At 35.1% G+C, this 23,728-nt stretch overlaps 1 protein-coding gene across 2 annotated transcripts in view; it reads left to right on the forward strand.

Moving 5' to 3' along the window:
- The window catches only part of LOC136032322 (cholecystokinin receptor type A-like), an 88,826-nt gene that overhangs the window by 47,748 nt on the left and 17,350 nt on the right, over positions 1–23,728 (forward strand). For both annotated transcript variants that reach the window (XM_065712624.1, XM_065712623.1), the window contains exons 5-6: positions 9,521–9,759; positions 20,984–21,341. In XM_065712624.1, the coding sequence (XP_065568696.1) occupies positions 9,521–9,759; positions 20,984–21,341 (597 nt within the window). The remainder of the gene's footprint in view (positions 1–9,520; positions 9,760–20,983; positions 21,342–23,728) is intronic.

Consider the following 23,728-nt stretch of genomic DNA (forward strand, 5'->3'; position numbering starts at 1 on the left):
CCAAAATCAAAACCTGCATTAATTAAAAAACGTTCAGAAATTAAATAAAAAAAAAATCTTTTTTTTAACTGAATGTAAGAAGCTAGATTAATACTGAAAACGAACAAAAGTTATTCCGTATATAAAAGGGGATGTCCGCTTCTCAAAGCCCCACTCTTTACGCTGAGGTTTGACTCTTTCTCACAATTCTACTTTTTAAAACAATAAAAACTTTAGTGTAAAGAGCGGAGCGTTGAGGAGGAGACAGCCCCTTTCATCATGGAATAATTTCTGATCGTTTTAAGTGTTAATGTCACTTCTTAATTTCAGTTAAAAAAAAACTTGTTTTTTCTTTTTAATAATCTTGAAACTCGGGGAAAGTATCTGAACAGTAATCTGAGGTATCTGAAGGTAAGTAAGAACATAGACCATTTTGTATGTCAGGTATACCTAACTAGAATAAAACAAGGCAAAATATTTAAATATAATTTTTTTTTTTATTTTACTCAAAATGAGATAAGTAACAAATTTCTCGCTGCTATCAAAAGCGGCCGCAAAAAAGACATTTTGGGTGATACTGGAAAATATTTTTTGGGGACAAATTTCAAAGTAAAATTCAATAATATTAACAACGATTGATGACATTCAACGATATCGGTGTAATAATATTTAGTGATAAAGATTAACAATATATATAATCAATGATTTTTCGACACTCCGATACTACGATACAGTCAAATTTAAATTTCAAAATTTCAGATATCAAGCTCAGTGATAATCGCAAGAAAAATTGCAGCTGTAGGAGCCTCTTGCACATGTGAAAAGAAAATGATACTAATTTACGGCAATAAAACAATAATAATAATAATAATAATAAAAAATGGAATTTACCTTTCCTCGAAAAAAAAACCCTTCAATATTGCTTATATTACAAAGGAATCGGAATAGCAGCGTTTCTAAAATGATAAATGAAAGATATAAATGAATGTTGAAATAAGTTGAACATTAACATAATAATTAAATGACAGTTAGAATAATGACGTAATGGTAGATTTCAAGTCAATTCCTTCAAACGATTGAATCAACATAAATCACGGCAATGAAAAAAGTGTCAACCTAAACAGTAAAGAGAAGACGATAAAATCGAGAGATCGAACGACAAACTTAAGCTTGGGAATTGGTTTTGGCAATGGTGTTGACATTTCTTTCCTGCTTTTGACAACACTGCTGTCTACAATAACAATTATAAACGAAACAAACATAGAGACCTAACAAGAAGCTAGAGAGATTGTTTAAATTCTGAAGACAGGTTCAGTGGCCTTTCACCAAGGATATCCATCATCAAATTATTGTATACTTTGTTTACTTTTTCCAACGAAGTCACTTATCACGCAAATTTTAGATCTAGAAGGTTCTTCGAACGTAATTCCCAAATAATTTGGAAAAAGGGGGATTTCTATTCCTTATTTTAGAAGATAAGTTTTTTGCATGAAAATGTTGAGCTCTTGACTCTTCTCAGGCTTGTAACTTTTGGTGGGTAACATTAAAGAAGGTGGTGAACTATACATATTTTGAATTAACATGGCAAGCCCATTCTTTTGATCCAAATGACGGTATCAAAACACCTTTTTCGTAGAGATTCGTTTGCTATTAGCATGAGTTCCTCCTTACTTACAGTTCTTTACCACGAACTCTTGGATTTTTTTTTTTATCAAAACTAGGCATGGAGACACAGATGTAAGTTTGTTCTATTTTGAAAGGATTCTAACCTTTCAAGGGAGCAAGAGAAGGGTTGGGAGTAGCTACAGCAAAGTTCCTTGTGCAGTCCCTTTAATGATCCATTATATTTCCTGTATCAAGGATTTTTGTTTAGTGAAGGGGATTTTAATTGGGAAGGGGGGAGGTACAGAAACTTTAAAAACGCATCAAAAATGTGTTTTAATGCACTTTTATTACGTTTTATGAGTCAGAGAAACATTTGGGGAGGTCAAACCCCCTAGCCCCTCCCCTGAATACGGCCTTGATATATTGGTTGCGTATTGGTTGGTGATATTTATGATTAAATATCTGTATGTCATATTAAGACAGTGTGGTACCCTAAAATATTACCCTATCTGCCCACTTATATTTTTTTTTAGTTTGTAAGGCCAGACTTTTTAGAATTGATTCGGCTTCCTTGTCAAACCTTTTTGATTATGGAAAAGAGATCTGATTAAACCCCAGGGAATTTAAAATCAACTCCTACTTTCCTGAAAATCTTATAAAAAACAATTTAACGTCTCACATTTTGTGCCAGAGATAGATATCTTAGTTGGCGCTCAGAGATAGAGATAGATATATTCAGAGATAATAGTTATATTGCTGATTTTGCCAATGGTGAAAGTTTCACGCGTTTCTGAAAACAATGGGTAAAATATGAGTAATTCTTTTTGTTTATGACACTTGCCTCTGCAACTGTGTGGGTAGAGTCCAGATATTTAACATAATCAAACTTATAAGTAATCCTGTATTGTTAGTTACTGCAGTGTAGTCGCTATATGACTCTCCTCCTGAGAAGGAAGATTGAAGTTTTAGTCGCTCGGTAATAATGAAATAATCCTATATTGTTACATACTGCAGTGCAGTCGCTATATGACTCTCCGCCTGAGAAGGAAGATTGAAGTTTAAGTCGCTCTGTAATAATAAAATAGTCCTATATTGTTAGTTACTGCAGTGCAGTCGCTATATGACTCTCCTCCTGAGAAGGAAGTTTGAAGTTTAAGTCGCTCTGTAATAATGAAATAGTCCTATATTGTTAGTTACTGCAGTGCAGTCGCTATATGACTCTCCTCCTGAGAAGGAAGATTGAAGTTTAAGTCGCTCTGTAATAATGAAATAGTCCTATATTGTTAGTTACTGCAGTGCAGTCGCATATATGACTCTCCTCCTGAGAAGGAATATTGAAGTTCAAGTCGCTCTTTAATAATGAAATTCGAGTCATCTCTTCGGTCAGTTCAGAAATTCGGTCAGTTCAACTTTTAATCACAGTGCTGCCTCCTTGGCCAGGAAGAAGTTACTGATCTGAGAGGAAAAAATTTACTAAATCGCATCTGTTTTTACTAAATCCGTTGAAAAAATTTTGCGCAAGCGCCGTCATGCTTCAATGTTATTATAGGAGGATAATTAATAGGAGTTTTAGAATCTTTTTTGTTTTTCTCCCCTTTTACCTCTTTTCTCTGACTGATTCTGTTTTCTTTCGTTTTCCTTGAAATAAACCTACTGCTGTCGCTTGTCACTCGAATTCTTTTTTTTTTTTTTTTTTTTTTTTTTTTTTTTTTTTTTTTTTTTTTTTTTTTTTTTTACTAAAACTACGGATGCTACTGCATAGGCTGACAAAATCGATTCGTCAGAGTTAGAGGAAGTGGAATATTTCTTTACCCTAAAAAGCGTATAGCTCCTTCTGATTGGTCGAAGGTAGGAGCAAGCTTCCGCAGTACAGAAACCAAACTACACCTCGGAGATTTTTTTTATACCTCCTTCATAAGTCTATAGCTAGACTTTTTTTGTCCGATGGAGGTCAGTCACAAATGTCGGAGAAAAGCTAGATAAGCTAGGACGATGAAAGTTAGCAGGTGTATGAAGGATCAGACAAGATTTAATTATAAAAAGTCTCTTCCCCAGTTAGACCATCTGAGGGGGGGGGGAGCAAGCGAACAAGGTAGTTGAGAAGAACTTTATCTGCAGATAATACAAATGATTGTTCATCTTAAGTATGACTTGTGGTCCAGGGGCATGATTCTCACTTAGGGAGCGAGAGGTTAGGGTACGAGTTGGAGGGGGAAACCGAGAATCTTGGAAAATGCTTAGAGTGGAGAGATCTTAATGAAACTTGGTGGGAAGAAGCTCTTGGCTCTTCCAACCTCGTCACAAGTGCCAACTCTCGGCTCTTGCTTTTTATGATGAACTTCCGACATAAAACCATTTATTTTACTACCTAGAGATTACCATCTTTACAGGAACTTTATTTATTAAAATGATTATTTTCTGGAGACCAAATTTTAGAAGGAATCAAAAATCCACATTAGCAAACATAAAAAAATCTTCGAAGGCAGGATAAGAGCTCTGAGACACGAGGTCCTTCTAAATATCAAATTTCATTAAGATCTGATCAACCGTTCGTAAGTTAAAATACCTTATTTTTTCCAGTTTTCCAAATTAACCCCCCCCTCCAGACTCCCCCAAAGAGAGCCTATCTGGTCTGGTTATGTCAATCACGTATCTAGGATTTGTGCTTATTCTTCCCACCAAGTTTCATCCCGATCTCTACACTCCAAGCGTTTTCCAAGATTTCCGGTTTCCTCCTCCAACTCCCCCCAATATATCCGGATCAGCTCAGGATTTAAAATAAGAGCTCTGAGACACGAGTTCCTTCTAAATTTCAAATTTCATTAAGATCCAATAACCCGTTCGTATGTTCAGATTACCTCAGTTTTTCCGAGTTACCAAATTAGGCCCCCCCAACTCCCCCAAAGAGAGCGGATCCAGTCTTGTTATGTCAGTCACGTATCTAAGACTTGTGCTTATTATTTCTACCAGGTTTCATCCCGATCTCTCCACTCTAAGATTTCCGGGCCCCCCATCTCCCCCCAATGACACTGAATCTGGTCGGTATTTTAAATAAGTGGTCAGAGTTGCGAGGTCCTTCTAAATATCAAATTTAATTATGATCCAATCACTCGTTCGTAAGTTAAAAATAACTCATTTTTCCTAATTTTTCCGAATTAAACCCCCCCTAACATCCGCAAAGAGAGTGGATCCGTTCCTGTTATTTTAATCATGTATCTTAAATTGTGCTTATTTTTCCACCAAGTTTCATCCCGATCTCTCCACTCTACGCGTTTTCCAAGATTTCAGGTTCCCCACTCCAACTCCCCCCAATGTCATCGGATCTGGTCAGGATTTAAAATAAAAGCTTTGAGACACGACATACTTATAATTATCAAATCTCATTAAGATCCGATCATCCGTTCGTAAGTGAAAAATACCTCATTTTTCTAATTTTTCCGAATTAACCGTCCTCCCACTCCCCCAAGACGATCGAATCGGGGAAGAGACTACTTTTAATTCAATTTGGTCTAGTGCCTGATACGCCTGCCAAATTCCACCGCCCTAGCCTATCCGGAAGTGCTCAAACTAGCAAAACTGGGACCGACAGACCGACAGAAATTGCGATCGCTATATGTCACTTGGTAAATACCAAGTGCCATTAAAACTAAAAAAAAGACATGTTCCTTCCGGTAGTTTCCATTAAATAGGTTAGTTTCATTTAATGCAGAAGCAGCACTGCAATAACTATTTTTTCATGGGGGCTGGGGGCAGCCCCTTCACATACGGAATTATTTCTCTTCGTTTTAATTTTTATGTTGCTCCTTAATTTCAGGTTAAAAAATTATTTTATTTCTGATTGTTTTTCAAATAATGCCGAGAAATTTATGCTACACAAAATGGTGTACACGTTTTTTGAAGGTGGGCGACCTGGACAGTTAGGAAAAAGTAACTATTTTTCTAAAGAAGAACTTTAAGGTTTTCAAAACTTGAGCAGAATGTTGGTATTTTTACCTTATTTCGCTTAGCATCACCCACCTCCCCCCTGATAAACACCAAAAAAATCTTAGACATACATGCGTGGAATAGCAATAAACAACAAGAGGATGAAAAGTAGCCTGACAACTAGAAAAATATCACAGGAAAAAAAATACAAATAGATTCTAAGTGCTATGATTTCTCTATATATACTACAAATAAGTTATTCTGTTTATTAAATAGTAAAAGAAAGGATATAATATGAACAAAGAAATAATGAAAAATCACGAATGCAACAGCACAAAAAAAAAAAAAAAAAACAGAAGGAGAAAAGGAAGACTGTTTTCCTACATTAGTAATTAAAATAAATACAGTACTTGAATGAGGCCTTAACCCTACTCATCCATAAAACTACATAGGTCAATTAGCATAGCCATACACAATCAACAATAAAGAATAATCCATGGACAGGCAGTCATGTCGTGAGTAAGTATAAGTCGTCATCTACCAAATATGAAAACTTGGAGTGGCTCCGAAACCATACGTCTTAGCTTCTGCAACTCCTAGGTGGCAAGGGGTTGGGGCCCGGGGCATAATTTGTTCCAAAAATAGGAGCATTCCACAGTTCACAAAAAATTAACAAAAATAGTCAAGTAGCTGAAAAATAATCATATATAAGCCACAAAACTATCATTGAAAAAAAAAATACCTGATTAAAGAACTGAACCTTTGCCATTCTGATTCAAAGTGTAACGCGCTAGTAACTGGACTACCGCGGCAGATGACCAAATTAATTCTATTTGTTCTTCTAGGACCATAACTGTGTAACTTACAGCCCTTTTCCCAAAGACTATGGAGAGTTATGTCCTCAACAAAAACATAGTTATTGGACCTTATTCAGCAAACGCTTTTGTAATTGGCTATTATAAAACATTGAGTTAATAAAAGTTTCTACTATAAAAGTGAGAACATTAAACTGTAATTGGTGAAGCTGAACCTTTGGTGAATACGAGGAGGGGAGGGGTACGTCAAAGAATAGTCATTTGGAATTTCGAGATTCAGTTATTTGTTATTCTATGAATTTGTTCATCTTAAGAACATTCGATATTTTAAAGAAAATTTTGCGAGCCTCAACGTCGGCTGACCGCTTTAAAGAGTTCATAGTGGATTTCCCCGACGGACTAATGAGATATACTAAGGAGGCTGGGATACAGTATACTGAAGGGACTCTTGTAAATCTCCAGTTCAAGGTTTTGGACTATAACTACTACAGTGGTACCGTTTTATATTTACAAGCTTGTCCACTTAAGAGGTAGCACCAAAAGTGCCCTTTATAGGGCTATATGACACTCACAGATGGTAGAATTGATAAAAAGCACGTAGTTATGAGCAATAGCTTTCAAATGAGCCATTAAATATCTCTCAAAAAGTTCCGGTAGCCCACTAGCCTCAGCTTTTCCACTTGAGACATGGCACCAATAGTGCCATTTTTAGTGCCACTTGGCACTTGCAGGTGGTGGAATTTATAGGGAAAAGATACATGTGAAATTTTTTTTATGTTAGCTATTAAAGATCTGTCTACGATGTTTTGGTAGCCCGCTAACCTCACCCCTTGAGAAACGGCAAAGAAAGTGCCATTTTTGTGCCATATGGCACTTGCAGATGGTAAAATTTATGAAAAGCATGTATATGCGAGAAATTGATTTTTAATAAGCCATTAAGCATCTCTCTATGGTGTTCTGACAAAACCGCTAGCCCTGCAAAAAACAAAAAAATCAAAAAAAATCGTGCTACCGATCAAAAAAATGATTTTCCTTGTTGTTCAAGGTTATGGATTATTATGTCCCTAACTAAGGTTCTCGACTATGCTGATTTAAATGGTACAGTTTTCATTTTGATCTGACACCATTTTCGAAGGGTTTCAGGCTTTTTTTCGAAATCACCATAAATTACTTTTGAAATAAAATTGTACTTTTAAGACGAACTGAAATAATAGTTACTATTCCTGAAATCAGTGTCAGATAGAATTCTTTTCAATAGGCAGTTTTCCTATACGTATTTTTAACTTTTGGGTACTAATGGTTGATGTTCACTCTTTAGTAGGTTGCAGCTAACGTTGCAACCATGATAATTTCATGTAGAAGGTTTTCGACCATGATGATTCCAGTGGATACTATTTGGGGTACTTTTGCCTTTTTTACGCAGTTTACCGAAAATTTGTGATCAAGTCTTTGTTTTGCTATAGCAAACGGGAAAGCTACATCTTCTATATCTCCATGATGACATATTTTTTTGGCTCATTTCCTAGTGAATCTTTACGCATGTCATTTTTCAAATTTGGCACCCGCTAAGTGTTAAAACTGAATACCCAAATCAAACATCTTTTTCATTCAAAACTGAGCTCCGTTTCTTCTATTTTTTTTTTCTTTAAAGACGTAAATGATTGTGAAATTCTCCACCTAACCCATTCAAAGAAAAAGATTTCATTTTTAATGTCCTTAGTAGTTGAGGTTTTCAACCATGGATATTATGATTCACGCCTTTCATGCTTTCCAGCTTTTTTGTTCCAAAAATGGCACCCAAAGTGCAATGTTTGAGTTCCATATGGCACTTTTGATAGTGTTATGGAGTCGAGTTAATAAAAAAAATTCGATAAAAAATTAGATTTTAAACGAGCCCTTATCTATAATGTTCCAATGCCTCACAAAGCATATCCATCCCTAAACTAATCTAGACTCATATGAACTAATCTACACAGTTGTCGACAATTTTATTATATTTTCCACGCTCTTGTAGTTTTAACTCTTTGGATTGTCCATGAATACTTTTAGCACACTTTTTCCTGAAACCTGAATTGTAAAGATGTTGAATCTTCTAGTAGCACACTAGAAGGTTTTTCGACAAGCACTCATTAAGTCTAGGACTTGTATTATTACAACTTTCCCTGTTCGCCGGCTATAGGACACCTTACAAATTGTGTTAGCCTTCTTTGTTTCTAAAATAATTGCCTTCTCAATGCCTTCTCATGACAAGGACACAGTTTGAATTTTACTGAAAACAAAATTCGTTTTAAATGTTTTCCTTTTTTTACTTTAACAAATAAAATGTATATATTAAACTGACAACCCACGAACTTTTTTTTTATTATTATTTTTTTTTAGCAAAGTGCAAATTGTGTTCTTGTCTTGAGAATGACTAGAGGTTGAAAGTCAAATTCATGACAGTTTTTGCTCATTTTGAATTTGACTGGGCTATTTATTGTCATTTCTGTTCGTTTTGAATTAGTTATTGATGGTTATTTATGGTAGTTCTATGCTTGGAAGATTGTTTATTTCTGCTAATTTTCGGCTTAATTATTTTCTTATAAATTATTTCTCTTTACTTTTCTTTGAAAAACTTATTTTGCGGAAAAGTTTTTTTTTAATTAATTCTGACAAGGAATCAGCAGACTATAATGAAATCATGCTAGAATATCATAAGAATTTTCAAATAATAATAAAAAAAAAAAAGGTCAAAACAAAATAGGAAAGTACCAGAATATATTGAGAAATATTCAAATACTGCGACAATACAGTGATAGGAAGGCTTTTGAACACAAGTAATTGCTCTTATACACACGTTGCGCTTTACCTATTATTAAACGCTGTTTCATAATAAGAAACAAAAGCATGAATAGTTGGTATCCTGTGTCGTCTGTGCACCCCCCCCCCCATGTTTGAGCAGCTTGAAACCAGCAACGCCATCATTAATATTAAAATTAATGTTAAAATATTACCAGTGATGGTCATGGTTTGGTTTGAAATCAAATGGCTTTGCAAGTTATTGACCTTATAGAATAGTGTATTTAATGCGCAAGTCAAGTATCCAATTTTGACAAAATTATTAGCATGTAAAACTAGCTTTTGTGATATGTTGACTTTTGCATAAGCTAACTCTATAAGATAGATTATTGACAATAATATTGGCAATAATATTTCAGAGAAAAAATCTGATGTCACAAATATGTTAAGTGCTGGCTCCTACGATATCGATAGAAGAAAATCAACACTGGTGTCGACATCTATTTACTCGACCATTCCTAGAAAGGACTTCAGTAAAACCCGAGACCACCAAAAGGTTGTTTTTCTAAGAAGTAACGATTCTCAAGTAGGATTCCAAATTAATCAGCATGGTATGCGATCGACTTACACACGCCGGTCGGTCATGGCAAAGAAAAAGGTAAATTCTAATTTTCTTTAGAAATAATTTTCTTAAATAGTTATGATTCTCAAGTAGAATTCCCTATTAATAAGGGGTACTAATTGGAGTGTATCCTGCAGGATTGTGCCTCTTCGAGTTTTTTGGACTACCCCGACCCTAATTTTAAAAAACAGGTTTTTGAATTACCATTGACAAATAGTTATTTTTCGGTATTTTTATTGAAAAAACAGCAACCACCCTAGATTTTGGAAAATTCAATTTGCTCCCGACTTAAATTTTTGTTGACGCTCCTGCTATTAAGCAATAGAGTTTGCAATTAACTTTCATGAAGCTTTACGACAAAGAAAAAGAAAGCTTAACTTGAAAAAAAAAATTGTGGCTCAAAAGCTTTTCGTTCTTTTTATAGGTTTCAAGTTCCAAATAGGAGAAACAATCATGTTTCAAAAATGCAACGTTATTGGCCTTTTCTGCCATACACTTAAGAAATAAGAGGATTACCTTAAAAAAATACGTCAAAGGCCCAAATAAACTAATTAAAATTGAACATTATGCCACAATTTTGCCCTTTCTGCACCTGACAGCTATTGAAAATAGGCTTTAGTATATTTTTCCGATACCCTTCAGATATCAAAAAATAAAAAGTTTTGTGTCAGATGAACAAAAAAGTACATAATAAAGATAAATAGTCCTTCAATAGTTACTAAAATGAAGCTTTGATTTGCTTTTACAAAAATATCAAATATCAAATGACAGGTTGTCCTGAAAACATTGCATTATGAGAATAAACGATTTCTAATAAGAGAAATAATACAGAGAATAGTCGGTCTCCTTCCTTGGAAACGAACAAAAAACTTTTGTTTTCAGGTTTTTTGTTGCATTTTCTGTGTGTGAAGGTAATAAAAGGCAATTTCACTTTTTGCTCCAAAGCAGTCCCTTTCATATACGAAGTAATTTCTGTTCGTTTTAAGTTTCAATGTCGCTCCTTACTTTCTGTCCAAAAAGTAGTTTTTTTTATTTTTTCTCTAAAGAGCAAGGTTAAATTTTGAAATAAGCAGGAATAAAAAGAGAATCTGAACAGCAAATCTAAAGCTAAATTAGACGTTTTAAAGGTTTTCTTATATAATATAGAATCTTATATAGAATATAGAATAATGAGTTTCTGAAGAATAATATTCAAAGGCCCTTGGGAAACAATTATGAAAGAATTTCTGTTGGGATTTAATCAGTCTAAAACCAATTTAAAATAAATTTTTTTAAACAAAAAATTTAAAATCAATTTAATCAGTTAAAGTTGTCTTAATTCATTCAAGTTCTGTTCTTGTGTCTATAACAAACCATTGTATATAGACTTTGCACAATAAATGCATAGTTTACAGTAAAGAGATTCTTTTTTCTCCTTCCACGAGACCCCATAACTCTGAACTTTTCGGCTACACTTTTACCAGATGCTTACTAAAATAAACCCTGACATCATCAGAAGGTTAAAAAGGGTTAACATTATTTAAAATTGTATATCCTTTCATATCTTGTTTGTTCTACCTTAATTTGGCACAAACACAGGAATTTACTTTTGACTTGACTTACTCGATCTGCTTTGACTTAAAGTTTTTGCTCGGCAGCGTCGAGTGGCCTGTTATGGGCGAGGGTAGGAGCTTCGCTGGGGTCAATGCCCCACGCTGTGAGTTGATCGTGGTTGATATCCGCCCAACTCATACGTGGTCTACCTCTGGGGCGTTTCCAGCTGTTTGCAGTTGGATCGAAGTGGAATATAAGTCGTGCAAGTGTTTCAGTGGGATAAGCAAAGTAAATGACCGTACCACTGCAGTGAGAGGGACTCAATCTGTTCGGAAAGGAGTGATAATTTAGAGGACCAGAGGATATCCGTGATTCGTACCCTGTCAACGTGTTCGATTTTGCGAAGGTGCTGTGTCTGGACAGCATCTACCTTCATCACTTACGATTGAGTCAGAGTCCAAGTCTCTGACGGTCCAAGTCTCTGACGAGTAAAAAACAACACTTGATACCAAGGCAGAGTAGATACGAGCTTTCGTGAGACGGCTAATCTGGGGTTTGTGGAATATTATTCTCAGAAAAAAAAACAACGAGTAAAAAACAACACTTGATACCAAGGCAGAGTAGATACGAGCTTTCGTGAGACGGCTAATCTGGGGTTTGTGGAATATTATTCTCAGAAAAAAAAACAACGAGTAAAAAACAACACTTGATACCAAGGCAGAGTAGATACGAGCTTTCGTGAGACGGCTAATCTGGGGTTTGTGGAATATTATTCTCAGATGGCGGCCAAAAACGGCGCTAGCCTTTGCCACCCTTGCTGATGTTTCATTTCCCCCAGCTGAGGGGAGGGTTATAATCCGTAGCCACTGCTATTTGACATTTGAACGATTTTGAACAAAATGGCTAAAATCAAAATCACGATCGAAAACATTTAGAGCAAAAAGCGTCGGGGGGGGGGGGCTGCCCGCCGTCTTGTTACTCTTGACTTTTAAAAATGAATCTAGAACTTTCAATTTACTCGAATGAGGTTTTTCCGAAGTCTATACGATTACCCCTTCGATAAAAACCTTATAAGAACAATGGACAACTAGTATAACTTACAGCCCTTGCCCTGGGGCAGTGGGAGGTTTTGTCATGAGAATAATTATTTTATTTACTTCCACTCTTGACTATTTCGGACATAATAACCATCTCATAATTTTGATTGGTGGTGTTTGGAGAAAAGAGGGTTTGGAATGCGGGAGGGGGCCTGATGCCCTCAAACCACATTCGACTCTTAAAAAGGGCACTAGATATTGTCATTTACAACTGAATGAGCCCCTCTCTGATGCTTATAACACCACCCCATGCATATGGAGAAAAAAAACAAATTGGAGCCCTCCGACTTTTGGGTTGGTTGGGAAGGCTAGTTGTCATCGGTTCACTTTGACTCTTGAAAAAGTAGCTAGAAATTTCAATTCCTGATCATTTGAGTCCCCTCCGATGTTTATACAACTACTTTTCCGTAAAAACCTTATATGCCCCCGGGGCATAAGTTACAACCCTTCCTATGAGTTTCGGGGGAGGGGATATGTGGACTCCGAAGTTATGTCATCTGATCATTAGAATATTTCAAACAAAATCGCTATCTAAAAGTTTTGATCAGATGCATTCGGGAAAAAAAGGGGGGGCATATGCCCGCCGATAACTTTTAGTCAAATAGAAATTTCTATTTCTATTCAAATGAGCTTTCTCGGATGTTTACAATACCACTAACTCGAAAAAACCTTATCTGCCCCCGGGAAATGGCTTACAACACTTTTCCTGGGCTCTGGGGGGCTGTCTTGACCCATGCGTTTTTGTTATTTGATCTTTAAACAATTTGGAACAAAATTTGGATCTGATACAATTGGTGAAAAATGGGGCCTTTGGGCCCAGTTTCCATCAGATCACTTCTGACTCTTAAAAAGGGTACTGAAAATTCCGATTTACAATTGAATTAGCCCCCTCCAAATTTTATGCTACCATCTCTTCCATAAAATTTTATATACCCCCAGGGTATAATTTACAACACTTGCCTTCAGGTTTCGGTGGGCTGTCTTATACCTGGTGTCTTTGTTATACGATCTTTGGTCTATTTTGAACAAAATTGCTATATAAAAAATTCAATCGGACGCATTTGGCTAAAAGGGAGTTGGCAGGGGGGGGGGGCTAGTTGCAATCGGGTCCCTTTTGACTCTTAAAAAGGGAATTAGAACCTTCAATTTCGAATCATTTGGGTCTCTTCCGAGATCTATAGGACCATCTCTTCCATAAAAACTTTACATGCACCAAGGGTATAGGTTACAACCCTTCCCCCAGGCACTAATGGGGGAATGATCGGTGGACTATTTCAAATAAAAAGGCAATCTCAATATTTTGATTAGATACATTTGCGGGAAAGAGGGCATTTGTGTGTGGAGGGGTGATAGATATTGACTCATAAACAGGTAACTTGAAATTTAAATTTCCAATAAAGCGAGCCACCTCTGAAGTTTATACGACCTCCCCTTACCTAAAAAACTTCATATACCCTCTTAGGGCATAACCTATAACGTCTGCCCCTGGGCACTGGGGGTTTGTGTCAACCCTGGGTCTTTTATTATCTGATGCTTGGACTATCTTCAGCAAAATTTCAAAATTTTCATCAGATAGGTATAAGGTAAAAGGTGTGGGGGGGGGACTAGATGCTCTCTAATCTCATTTGATTCTTAAAGATTGAATTAAAACTTTCAATTTCCAATCAAATCAGCTCTCTCTAAAATTTATGCGAGCACCCCTTCTGTAAGAACCTTATATGCTCCCAGGGCATAATTTACAAAGCCTGCCCCAGGGCCCTGGGGGGTTTTGTCGACGTCGGAGTTTTTATTCTTTGATGTTTGAACTATTTTTAACAAAATAGCCATCTCAAAATTTTTATCAGATAGGTATGGTGAAAAAAGGCGCGGGGGGCTAGTTGCCCTCTGATCTCTGTTGTCCCTTAAAAAGTGAACTGGAACTTTCAATTTCCAATCAAATGAGCCCTCTCTGAAGTTTGTACGAGCATCCCTTCTATAAGAACAATATATGCCCCCACGGCATAGCTTACAAGCCTATCCCCACGCCTTGGGGGGTTTTGTCAACCCCAGAGTTTTTATTTAATAATCTTTGAACTATTTTTAACAAAATGGTTACCTCAAAATTTAACTGAATGTGTTTGGGAAAAAAGGCATGGGGGAATAGTTGTCCTCCCATATCTATTGACTCTTAAAGAGTGAACTAGAAGTTTCGATTTCCAACCGAATCAGTCCTCTCTTAAGTTTATACGAGCATCCTCTCTATAAGAACCATTAATGCCCCCAGGGCATAACTTACAACGTCTACTCCCGGGCGCTGGGGGGTTTCGTCGCCCAAGGAGTTTTATTATATAATATTTGAATTATTTGTAACAAAATGGCAATCTCAAAATTTTTAGCGGATGAGTTTGGGGAAAGAGGGCATGGGGGGGGGGGCTAGCTGCCCTCTGATCTCTTTTGACTGTTAAAAAATGAACGAAAACTTTCAATTTCGAATCAATGGAGCCCTCCCTGAAGTTTATACGAGCATCCTTCTGTAAGAACCATGCATGCCCCAAGGGCAAAACTTAAAACACCTGCCCCCGGGCCCTGGGGCTTGTTTTGACCCCTAAGTTTGTTATATGATCTTTGAACTATTTTTAACAATGAATTTCTTAAAAACTTTCCCGGATGTGATTGGGAAAAAATGGCGTGAGGGGAGGGCTAGTTGCCCTCTAATCTCTTTTGACTTTTAGAAAGGGAACTAGAAGTTTCAATTTCCAATTAAATTAGCCCTCTCTGAAGTTTATACGAGCATCCCTTCAATAAGAACCGTATATATCCCCCGAACATAATTCACAACACCCGCCCCGGGCCCTGGAGGGCTTTTTCCACCCTGCAGTTTTTATTATCTGATATTTGAACTATTTTTAACAAAATGAATATCTCAAAATTTTTATTGGATAGGTTTTGGAAAAAGGGCATGGGGGGGCTAGATGCCCGTTGATCTCTTTTAACCCTCTAATTAAACTAAAACTCTACATTTCCAATCAAATGAGCTCTCTCTGAAGTTTATAAGAACATCTCTTATATAAGAACCATATATGCCCCCCAGGGCATAACTTACAATCCCCTACCCTCGGGCTCTGGGGGGTTGTGTCGACCCTGTAATTTTCGTTATATGAAATTTGAACTATTTTTATTAAAATTGCTATCTCAAAATCTTTATCGGATTCATTTGGGGGGAAAAGGGTGTAGGCGGGGGGGGGGTAGTTACCCTCTAATTACTTTTAACTTTTAAAAAGGGTACTTGAACTTTCGGTTTCCGATCGAATGAGCCTCCTCTTAAGTTTATACGGTAACTACTTCCATATAAAGTGCCTTTGGGATATCAAAAAAATGATAAAACATTGGAACCAGATGGCCTTTACTTTAGACAACGCTATAGCGTTGCCTCTGACTGACAAAAGCAACAGGCAAAATTACATTAAAATGAACTTAATTGTGCTGCTCAGAAATAATCCTTCTGCTAGCATCCAATGCTGCCAATATTTAGGTTTTTATCCCAGTGGAGATCTTTGTTTTTGAATATTAGTTCTTTTTTTTTATTTATTCACTTCTTTATTTTGTCATGGCAGGCCAGTTCGGTTTTAGATTGTTTTTCAGACAGTGTATGGGGGAATCTTGTAGTAAAGACATTGTCCTTAGAAGATGAATGATTACACAAGAAATTTCGCAAGAGACCTTGTGTTCTTAGAAATTTTTTAAAAGTTGCACTTCATACAAAATTTTGAAGACACTTTTGTTCAACATTTAACTAAACTCAAAGTCTATATTAATTATTTAAAGTACAGTGTACTTTAAATAATTAAATTTAATTATTTAAAGTACGCTTCTGCTTTATCGTTTATGAGTTAGTTGACTTCAGAAGAGACAAAATATGGATTTCGTATCTCAGAATAAGCTCTTTGAGAGCTCCTTCCGAATTTGAGAGACAACGTAAAATATTTAGATATCAAGTAGGATTATCTCCTTCGTCAATTGATAATTATGATAAATTGTGCCCTCATTCTCCAAATAAAAGGTTGGGCAGGTTTGGATTTTCTTTTTGCAGTTTTTTCAGTTACATTTGCACAAATCTTTTGAGCAAAGGTCAAAAGTCATCAAAATTTGGAAAGCACGTTCTCAAAATCTGTAATTTGTTTCTGCCTTTTTAAGGGCCATGAAAACATGAAAAATAATTTTTTTTTTTTTTTTTTTTTTTTTTTTTTTTTTTTTTTTTTACGTGTTTGTACTGCTGCATTGGCAATTTCTTTTTTCATTATATTAAATACTGAGTTTATAGTTCTCACTATGATCAAGCCTTCTTGATTAAGAAGTCAAGAAACTGTGGGGTGAAACTGCATTCCATCTTTTCATTTTCTGAGGTCTAATTACTTTTTTCAAAAGAAGAAACGGCAGGCTTGGAAATTAGTTTTTTAGGAAGGTAGGTTGGTAGAAATATATATTTAAAACCTTTATATCATATACATATCAATTAGTCGCGAAAAGGCTGTTCTGGCCTGTAATAGCGACTACATTCATGTTACTTTAATCATCAATAATATTAACTCATTAAATACACACAAAAAAACATATATATAATATCTCAAATAATTACTCAGGCCAGAAGAATTCTGGATAGCCCACTCTCATTCAATACGATTCTCTTCACCATCTTAATCATTTATTAAATAAAAAAAAGTTTGACTCTTTCTTTGTAAATTAAATAAAAAAAAACAAATTTTTTTAGCTGAAAGTAAGGAGCGACATTAAACCTTAAAACGAACAGAAATTACTCCGTATATGAAATGGGTTGTCCCCTCCGCAATTCCTCGCTCTTTACGCTAAAGCTTTTAATTGTTTTAAAAAGTAGAATTGTGACAAAGAGTCAAAATTTAGCGTAAAGAGCGACGAATTGCGGAGGGGACAACCCATTTCATATACGGAGTAATTTCTGTTCGTTTTAAGTTTTAATGTCGCTCCTTACTTTCAGCTAAAAAAATTAGTTTTTTTTATTTAATTTCTGAACGTTTTTGAATTAATCCATGTTTGGTTTTTGGCTCTCCGCACATAAATTATTAAAATGAAATTTGTATATTAATTCTTTTTTTTTTGGCTAAATGTCTTTCTCTTAGTTTTGATCAGACGATTTTGAGAAATAAGGGGTGGAGAAGGAGGCCTAGTTGCCCTCCAATTTTTCGGTTACTTAAAAAGGCAACTAGAACTTTTAATTTTTAACGAACGTTTTTATTAGTAAAAAATATACGTAACTTAAGAATTAACTTACATAACAAACTTTCGTAGCCTTATATTTTTATTTTGTATACGAGGGGGCTTGTACCCTCGTTAATATCTCGCTCTTTACACTAAATCGTAAGTTTTGTCCCAATTCTTTAAGAATGACCCCTGAATCAGAAAGGCCGTAAAATAAATAGTTGAAATTACTAAAAATACTTTAGCATAAAGAGCAAGGTATTTATCTCCTCCTAAATGCCTCGCTCTTTATGCTAAAGTATTTTTAGAACCTCTCATATGCGTTATAATCTCTGTTCGTTTTAAGTTTCAATGTTACTGCTTCCTTTCATTTGAAAAACCGTTTTCATGTTTATTTTTCATTGTTTTCTTATAGTAATGCAAGAGAATCCTGCGCCCTTTTCATTGAATTTTTCTTCCCCCGTGACAGATTCCTCCAAGGAAAGATCCTCCAACATAGCCCCCTCTCCTCAGCCCCACCCCCAAACAAAATAAAATCACCCTGAAAATGTCTGTACACTTCCCAATAACCATTATTAAATGTAAACACTGGTCAAAGTTTGTAACTTGCAGCCCCTCCCCCAGTGATTGTGGGGGAGTAAGTCATCCCCAAAGACATAGTTATTATGGTTTTTGACTATGCTGAACAAAATGGCTATCTCAAAATTTTGATCCGTTGACTTTGGGAAAAAATGAGCGTGGGAGGGGGCCTAGATGCCCTCCAATTTTTTTGGTCACTTAAAAAGGGCACTAGAACTTTCCATTTCCGTTAGAATGAGCCCTCTTGCGACATTCTAGGACCACTTGGTCGATACGATGACCCCTGGAAAAAACAACAACAAAAAAACAAACAAATAAACACGCACCCGTGATTTGTCTTCTGGCAAAAAATACAAAATTCCACATTTTTTTAGATAGGAGCTTGAAAATTCTATAGTAGGGTTCTCTGATACGCTGAAACTGATGGTGTCATTTTCGTTAAGATCCTATGACTTTTAGGGGGTGTTTCTTACTTTCCTAAATAAGGCAAATTTTCTCAGGCTCGTAACTTTTGATGGGTAAGACTAAACTTGATGAAACTTATATATTTAAAATCAGCATTAAAATGCGATTCTTTTGATGTAGCTATTGATATCAAAACTCAATTTTTTAGAGTTTTGGTTACTATTGAGCCGGGTCGCTCCTTACTACAGTTCGTTACCACGAACTGTTTGATTCTACTTTATTAAACAGTAAAAAGCTTTACCGCAAAGAGCGGGGCGTTAAAAAAATTTTGATTATTTTAGAATAGACAAAATGGAATGTGTGCTTCTCAGAATATGTCTTTATTGGAAACCTCTTTCAAGTTTGAGATCTAATTTCTAAGATCCAGATAGTAAGTATACTTATCTCTTTCGTCAAGTAACGATGCTCTTGTAAAAGCATAAAATGATTGGAAGTTAGAGTGATTCCTTGTTGAAAAGATTGAAACTCATCTCAACCATGAATCCCTAACGATGTGAAATCAAAGTAACCTGCTGATAATAAACCTTGGGCAAAACTTTTTCTATAGTATTTCAGTCTGATTATTTCTCAAGGGATAAAATGGAAATATTCTTTGCATAATTTTCTTTCGAGCTAGAGAATTTATGTAAAAATTCGAGGTACTGCTTCTATCTTAAATATATAATAAAAAAAAGTTTTTTTTCAACTGAAAGTAAGGAGTAACATTAAAACTTAAAACGAACAGAAGTTATTAAGTATATGAGGGTTCGCTCCCTAGTCATTACTTCGCTATTTACGCTAAAGTTTGCCGTTTAATTAGAATAGATAATTAAACGGCACAAATGCCGTTTAATTAGAATAGATAGCTCTTTAAAAAAACAAGAATAGACAACAAGAAAAACAAACAAGAAGAAGTAAGGAGCAACATTAAAACTTAAAACGAACAGAAAGTATTAAGTGTATGAGGGGGCTCATTCCCTAGTCATTACCTCGCTCTTTACGCTAAACTTCCAATTTCGTTCAAATTCTTTAAGAATAACCCCTGAAACGCAAATGTGGTTTAATTAGAACAGATATCTCTTTTGAAAATATAAAAAAAACTTTAGCGTAAAGAGCGAGGTATTGACTAAGGGGTGATCGGGTGGATTAGGAAAAAATGAGTGTGAGAGGGGGCTTAGTTGCCCTACAAATTTTTTAATGGTTTAAAAGGGGCACTGGAACTTTTCTGTTTGAATGAGCCCTCTTGCGATATTTTAGGACCACCAGGTCAATACAGTCATCCCTGGGAGAAACAAGCAATAAAAACAAACAAATAAACCCGCATCCGTGATCTTTCTTCTGGCAAAAAGTACAAAATTCCACATTTTTGCATATAGGAGCTTGTAACCTCTATATGAGGATTTTCTGATACGCTGAATCTGATGGTGTAATTTAAGATTCTATAACTTTTAGGGGACGTTTTCTCCTTTTTTTGAAAATAAGGCAGATTTTTTCAGGCTCGTAAGTTCTGTTGGGTGAGACTAAAATTGATGAAGCCTGTATAATATATGGAATCAGCAAAAATATCAGATTTTTTTGATGCATCTATTGGTATCAAAATTCCGTTTTTTAGAGTTATGGCCACTATTGAGCCGGGTCGCTCCTTACTTACAGTTAGTCACCAATAACTGTTTGATGATGCAGCCAAATTTGTGAATATGGGGAGAGGTGGAAATGTTGAAGGATCTACTCAAAGAAAATGGGAAACTTATAAGAGTGGAAAGTGGCGCTAGTATAGGCAAATAAAAACCACCAATGTCATCTAGCGTTTGGCGACACTTGGCATTTTTCAAGCTTTGCAATGGTCATTCTACAATGAACTGACGTCAGAATACACTAATTTTACTAACTATAATAATTAATTTAATTACTTTAATTATTACACCGAAAAAAGATGCCAAGTATCACCAAGCACTAGGTGGCGTTGATATCTATTTGGTTGACCGTAGTGCCAGTTCCTAGTCTTAAAAGTTGCTAATACTCTTAGGATTTATTGAAACAGGTAAATGATTGATTTCCAGAAAAAAAACTTATATTTTATAGGAAGTAGTTCATCCTGAAAGATGAAACTTTCAAAGAATTTTGAAGATTTTATTTCTGAACTGATCCCCAAAAGTTGTTTATACCTGGCTTTACTATTTCAGCAAATATATGGAATTAAATTAGATTTCTTTAAGAAAACTTTGGAAATTCAAAAATCTCGTTTTGTATTTTTACTTTGTGGCAAACCTGATTTACTAAATTTGTAGCAAGATTAGATGTTGTTAACAGAGCTATGAAAATTTAAGGTCAACAATGAAATTAACTTTTTGCTAAATAAATCTTTGAAATGTACTAAGGAAGTTTTTTTCCCCCAGATAATCATAATGCTTTACGTGATAGTGATTGAGTTCTTCATATGCTGGACACCAATTTGGATTATTAATGCCTGGTCAGTCTTCGACATTGAAATATACCGATACATCGATCCTAATTGTATAACCTTAATGCACCTCTTAGCATATGCTTCTAGCTGCTGCAATCCAATCACATATGGATTTATGAACGTTCAGTTTCGGACAGCGTTTCTAGCTGTCTTTCAGTGTCACCACTCACGAAGAAGAAATAGCTTTATTATCCATAGGATGGTCGACCGATCGTTGAGTGACCGAGGAGTTCAAAATAGTGTTAGAAACTTTTTCACCCGCAAGCCAACAATCAAAAAGGGATTAAAAGGTATAGTAGGATATTTTTTATTCCACTTTTCTAATGTACTGTGTTCCTGGTCATTAAAAGAGGCTGGTAAAGAAATTTTATAATTTAAAAATTTCGACTGTTTAAATATATTCAAATTTGTTCACAGAATAACCTGTTTGATCATTCGAATCTTTAGCTCTTTATGATTCTGGTACTTATAGTCTTCTGGTCTAGTCTTCCTAAATTTAATGTTTATGGTCATTGAGAAAAAAAAATATTGATACGTAGTGCGTAGTTTTGTGCAATTTCTAGTAAGCCAAGTTAAACATGTATTTTAGTACTTTTTCTGAAGAGTACATTAGGAGGCTTCAAAAAAACTCCAATGGGGAATACCAGGGCTCTAAAAAACCCGAAATGTCATCTGCAATGCAGTGATGGGACTGAACCCAGAGATTTCAATAATTCAGAAATGGAGCTTAACAAAAAAACTCAGTTACTTATAATAATTTTACACACATACAATGTGCTAAAGTCAATGTTAATGAACCTCCCTGTGAAGACCAATTTAAGGCCAACTTGCGATAAAATAATAACTTAAGTTAAAATTAATTTTAAGTTAAAACCAACTTAAATTTAATTCAAATTATTCTGTACAAATATGCCTTCTTAACAAAAGTTACTGTATATGCAAAAACTGAACTTGACGTTTTCATCAAAATTGCATAAGACCACTTTTTGGCTGTATAGAAAGGCATGTTGTCATGCCTAGAGTAAATATACCTCGATTATATGTGATGTTACAAGAGAGCCAATTTAATTTTTTATTTTTTTTTGCAGTTTTTGTTAAGGAACTAAATATTTAAAACCTATGAAATTTCACATTTAATTTCAATAAAGTTAGGTTTCTATCCTAAATTCAATTATCGTATTAAATTTGTTTTTATTTAGTTAAAAATTTGCTAGATTCCATCGAATTTATTCAATTGTTTTTCAATTTAAATAAAAGCTAGAAGAGCCAAGAATTCCAATTAAGGAGCCAAAATTTCGTTTATGTCCCCAAAAAACATAAATACGGCATAGGCCCCTGCAATTTTATATTTAATCTGATAGCCTATGATATCAAAACTAGGTATTACTACTGGCTGTCAACCTGTAGAACTTGAAGTGATCTCAGATGACCTTAGAGATGCAGCTGGAGTTCATTTTGCTTCTGTTCTGACCAGTTACTCCTACCTCAAGTAAAAAAAAGAAAAACAAAAATGTCTTTGGATTTACTTTACTACCTAAACGTTTAAATTATATTTCCTATGACGGGCTCTAGTGCAAAAACATTTGAGATGAATGGGAAATAAAAATTTTATCCTCTTTTTATACACAAGTCCCCTTGACCTCTCCTCACATAAAGAGGGTAAGTATAAACTGCATTTCATGCGGATCGGCGATAAACTTTCTTTATAAAGGGAGATACACCTTGATAAAAAGATTCAAAAACACCCTCTATGGTCCTAGAAAAAAAAAATCATTTTTTCAATTGTAATCAGGAGATAAAAAATCGTTAGCATATCAGCTGATTTTGATGGAAAATATGAGATACATGGTACAATTTTGGACAAGATTATGCATACTTTATATTTTCCTATTAGAATTAATATTGTATTTTGCATTTTTAGTATTTGTAGTCTTAAACTATGTTATTTTATAAGCCAAAAGCTGAAACAGGGCTATCACTTCTATGTATATTTTAATGCTTTCTCATATCACTGCATAAATTGGAGTAATATCACTCCGAAAATGTCTGTACCAAAATAAACTGATTACCTGAAACAGTAGAAAATTTCCCTAATATACTGAATCATTGTCGGGGAAAATTGCAGGAAGATTTAAGGTGTAACATTAAAAAACTGAAAATGCAGGAGAGCAGTATATCTAGTTTCTAGGTAATAAAGATTGATATAGAACTATTCGTGACTGTTAAAATTTCTTGGTTAGCATCTTCTTTTCTCTGTTTCCTATAAATATCCTGGAGACAGGCTAGCCTGGTGGGATATGTTGATTTACATTTTCTTGGATTTTTTTTTTTTCGAATTTGCTGCCAAATTAGTAAGTTTCTGAGGGTCGTTTGCTAGCAATTAGTGTTAACTAATACGTCTGAAGCCACGGGGATGAGCTAACGGACAGCTTTTAGCACCAGCATTACTTAAAAATTAGATGGTAGAAAAAGCCAGAGTCAAACAAGTTTAACTATAAATATGCCAAAGTGGATCCATGTGGTTTTTTATTCACTAAGATTACAAATGTTTTTTGCGTTAAAAGTAAGCTTGATAAAAAAAAAAGAAGTTAAACGACAAAAGTTTCCACCAAAAATATCCTTTTCGGCTAAAATACAACGATGTTAGATCTTAGTCCAGCATCAAAGACGAGGTAGC

The sequence above is a fragment of the Artemia franciscana genome, chromosome 10, assembly GCF_032884065.1.
Source record: "Artemia franciscana chromosome 10, ASM3288406v1, whole genome shotgun sequence".
NCBI classification, from domain to species: Eukaryota; Metazoa; Arthropoda; class Branchiopoda; order Anostraca; family Artemiidae; genus Artemia; species Artemia franciscana.